Source organism: Arachis duranensis, chromosome 8, assembly GCF_000817695.3.
Source record: "Arachis duranensis cultivar V14167 chromosome 8, aradu.V14167.gnm2.J7QH, whole genome shotgun sequence".
NCBI classification, from domain to species: Eukaryota; Viridiplantae; Streptophyta; class Magnoliopsida; order Fabales; family Fabaceae; genus Arachis; species Arachis duranensis.
In genome coordinates this window covers 39,205,877-39,210,180 of record NC_029779.3, presented here as the reverse complement: position 1 = coordinate 39,210,180, position 4,304 = coordinate 39,205,877, and the positions used below count along the sequence as shown (strand labels likewise).

General features: G+C 34.8%; 1 protein-coding gene across 1 annotated transcript; it reads left to right on the top strand.

The window, feature by feature from the left end:
* LOC107462657 (uncharacterized) lies at nt 1-3,726 on the top strand. Its single transcript, XM_016081280.3, has 6 exons — nt 1-320; nt 417-472; nt 646-689; nt 824-1,321; nt 2,173-2,353; nt 3,416-3,726. Exons 1-6 carry the CDS (start codon nt 158-160, stop codon nt 3,572-3,574), a joined length of 1,101 nt encoding a protein of 366 aa, XP_015936766.1. The 5' UTR covers nt 1-157; the 3' UTR covers nt 3,575-3,726.
* Nucleotides 3,727-4,304: the final 578 nt, after the last annotated feature.

The window sequence follows — 4,304 nt, the reverse complement described above, 5'->3', positions numbered from 1 at the left end:
CCCAGTTCCCAACGTTCACTCTTCTTTCCCTCTAACTCCATAACGGTCACATTTGCACCTTCCTTCACTACTCACGACTCACACACTTCACACTACACACTCACACTTACACTCGCTCTCAACGGCGTAACGCTTTCTGCTTTCGCTCTCTCTTTCTATGGAACCTGCGAAGATAGACTGGAAGAGAGTAGCGCAAGAATGGAACTTCGTAGAAGACGCCCTATACGAGAACATCAACGCCCCCAAATGGGTTGACTTCTTGTCCCTTGACCATTACTCCCTCAATCATGTTGATGACGAAGCTTGGTTTTGCAGGCCCGGTAATCCCCAAATCACAATTTAGGGTTTACCAAAAATTTTGCAATTTTTTTTGTTGGTTAATAATTATCTTGTTAATTTGGTGGTGGTTGTTTAAGATTGCAAGCATCCAAAGACAGCAGAGGATTTTCTCAGATCAAAGACTCCTTCCAAGGTTTTTTCCATTCTCATCTTTAGCCTTTCTTTATATGTATATGAATTTTTTTTCCCCTCTTGCTATGTTACTTTTGAGTGGTTGTGTTTGCTGTTCTGAGGTTCCAATTATTAGTATTTGTTTACTGCTTTCTTGAAATTTTCTTGACTATTTATTACGTTTTTCTCTTGAAGGCTTCTGTTTCAGAAAATCTTCCTCTTGGTGACCGAAACAGAAGGTACTTTACTACTAGTAAAAATTTATTTTACTATTATTTTATTTTCCCATGCAATTTGAGGTTCTGTTAAAACACTGAATTTCTTTGATTAGCCTGCTGCACACACACATATATACTGATGAATTTTGGTACAGAGATGCAAAAATTAAGAGAAGGGTGTCCACCCTCCCATCAGCTTCTCCCCCAGATGGCAAATCAAGATTCAACCAAGATAGCGAAAACCAAAACCCAAATGTGTTTACACCTCCATTGAATCCATTCAAGTACATGAAGGCTGCAGTCAAGTCAAGTGAAGAGAAGAAACCAGCTGATGACACATTCATGAACAACAAGGCACCTTCGTTGAGATCAACTCTTTCTGCAAAGAATTTGTTCGCAGGGCGGCCTATTCTGAACCAAATCACAGAATTCTGCAACGAGTTGAAGAAATTGGCAACGAGAGCTAGGGAGAGAGAAAACGCTGAGAATTTGAACCCTTTGAAGAGTGAAGAGGCTGTGGAGAAGTCCCCATCTCCTGTGCAACCTTTGGCAGAGTTAGATAGAAGAGAGAAAGAGAGGAAGCCACTGATTGAAGTGGGAAAGGCTGAAAAACTGGATGGTGCAAGTGTTAACGGGAAGCTACAGAGAAAGAAGTAAGCATTTTCTCCCTCAGAACCTATCTGCTTAACTGTTTATAGAATGTTTAGTGTTAGTCCTTATTGAAATTTTAGTGATCAATATTTCTCTTTATGCTAAGACACTTGTAGTTTCTAATTTGGCTGTACAACTAGTAACTGCATAGAACACCAAGAAGACAGTTTTATTCTCAATATTCTTCGATTCCACTGGATACAATGCTTGAATCAAGGAAATAACAACATGAATCATATCAGAGGATTGAACAATGGCAATATCATGTTGTTAGTCATTTAGGTCTTTAAGAACAAATAGCATGATTAAAACTATACAAAATGATATTATGTTATTCAAGGGTTATGAATGTTGTATAAAATTAAATAAAACTATTTTATTTTTTTACATTTCATCACATTAGAGTCATATTGTTTTACATGATCTGCAGACTTAGAGCTGTGATAATGGATTCTGAATGAGATCATGTTGTTGAAGAGCTTAAACAAAAGTACTTTTTGTCCCTGTTCACTTCATCACTTTACAGTCATGCTGGCTTAATCTTCATTGTCATAGACCTGAAAAATAATCCATTAGAAAACGAAAATAAAATAGATGTCTTGAAAATAGTTTTATCCCCATAAGAATGGTAAAGACTTCAGCTAGTAAACATGCACTGTTAGTGCATAGATCAAGGATGCATTTGTTTCAGCTTTTTCTTAAAAGGAAAAATAAAAGAAAAAGAAAAAACAAAGGAAAAAAAAAAGTTGTTTTCCTAGCTGTTGGTTAACTAGAATATCAACTACTACAAGTTTTATACCATTATAGCTGTCCTTGAGTTAACCACCAATTTGTGGATTATTGTATTCTGCAGAAGACCTGATGGGTCAGAAAATGTGCCAATATCTCTTAATATTGAGAATGTAAGACATAAAAGGGAGGAGCTCTTACAACAGCAAGTTCGAACGAATCCTCCCTCTCCTCAGTGCTTCTCTGCCACAAGAATCGGACCCAATAAAGCTACACCTTCAAAGGCTCCTAAGTCCAGGCTAATGGTATGTAACTACCATCCCTTATATAGCACACTCTTCATAGTGATTACATAACTGACAAGACAATATTAACTTTTTTATTAGTGAAACTTTGTGTAGGTAGTAAAATTTTGTCAAGACCATATTGTGTTCATTCATAGATTTTTCATAACCTGACTCACAAAGTTATGTTAGTGTCATTATGTTGCTCCAAATAAATGCGCAAGAATAACTGATTCTTTTATGTGTCCCTTTCTCTTTTGTGGTAGATCAATTCAGCTGAATTTAGACAATGCTAAAAAAAAGGTGCCATTCATACTAAATATGCAGTGGGGTGGGGTCTTAGTTTTAAAGCAGTTCTTTGATCCAAAGTAGTGTTCGTTCCTTTTATTTTGATCCAAAGTAGGATTTTGAAGCATTTCAGTGCATCCAATGCTTTTCTCTGCGTGCACAAGCACAAAACAACATGATGACATACACTCCAGATTGAGTAAATTGACAGGACAGCACTATACTAAGCTATTTATACTAATGATAAGATAACTATCCTGAAAGATAAATAGGTTGTGTGAGTTCATAGATAGATTTTAATGAATTGACCCTGAAAGTATCTTCTTAAAGTCATTGCTTCATATGGAGAGAGCAAGAATGCTTTTGTGTGTACTCTCTGCTTCTTGTTGTTTGTTCCTTCACTAATACCATGTTGTGCGGTCAATTCTGCTGACTCTACACAGCTTAAATTCCTACTCTAGTTACAAAGCAGTCCATTGTTGTTTATACTTGATCTCTCAAATGATGGGATTTCGAACTTTTTGATGCATCCAATAACTTCAATTTCTTCTGTTTCATTATGATTCATATTGGCTGCTTCATATTTTGTCCATGAACTGTTTGCACAACACAATGTGACGATATGCTAATATAAACTTTAAGAAACTTTGAACTTTTCATACATACGGTTTGCAACTGTGCATTCTTGTATTTCTGAATAGTGCTGAAGTATGATTTGATTTGTCTTACATGTATATAAAAACCTTTGAGTTTTGGTGAAAGATAAAAATATGACATTTGATTGATATGTAACAGGAAAGAGCAATCCTACAAGAAGTTGAGCAAAACCAGGAAATCGCAAAAGAGTTCCCAGCAATGAACAGCAGAAGTAATGCTACAATAGTTGATGGAAAAGGAGAAACAAAGCCATTGGACATGTTGTGGTTCTTGAAGCCTTGCACACTTTCAAGCTGAATATATTTTTTATTAAACCTTGGAGGCATTAATTATTATATATAATATATATCATTCCATTCATTCTTTCATTTCCCTCATAAATAGCAAACATTGTTTATAGTCGTTTTTTGTTGTTAGCTATTCTTTATTAATTTGTTCTTTGTTCTCATTTCATTCTTTGTACTATGAATATATAAGAATCTGAAATAAATGATTCAATAATATGCAATTATGCACATTGAGGATTGAGAGAAATTAGTGTATTCCATTATTTTAATTCTTTAAGTAAGCATCCTCCTCGGTGTATGTGGAGTGAGATTGTCAAATACGAAGAAAGAAAAGGGCGGAGGTCAAATTGGAAGTATTTATTCAAATGATAGTAAAATTATCATCATTGAAATAGTTGTAATTAATAAAAAATATTCTTATTTTTTCTTTTAAATTTATAGATATAATTTAATTTCATTTGTGAATATATTTTATAGAAAACAATATGTATAACAAAGAACAACTTAGTATAGTGATAAACGTTGGTTTTGCATTTTAGGAGGACGTAACTTCAAATTTCTCTAACCTAGTGGGTCGATCCGGGTTTAACTAGGTTTTGTCTAGTTTTTTCTGAGTTTGATAAAATTTGACCGAGTAAATTGCGTAACAGGTTTAAATGATAATTCAAATCGGTTCGTAGACCGAGTGACTGGTATTTTGGTTCGTATGATCGAATCGAATCGGATTTGATATCTGTTGC

Excerpts from the sequence above, each read along its gene's own strand:
- LOC107462657 (XM_016081280.3), top strand. The coding sequence starts at position 158 with ATGGAACCTGCGAAGATAGACTGGAAGAGAGTAGCGCAAGAATGGAAC. Across the intron at positions 473-645 it reads GATCAAAGACTCCTTCCAAG|GCTTCTGTTTCAGAAAATCT; the intron begins GTTTTTTCCATT and ends TTTCTCTTGAAG. Across the intron at positions 690-823 it reads CTTGGTGACCGAAACAGAAG|AGATGCAAAAATTAAGAGAA; the intron begins GTACTTTACTAC and ends ATTTTGGTACAG.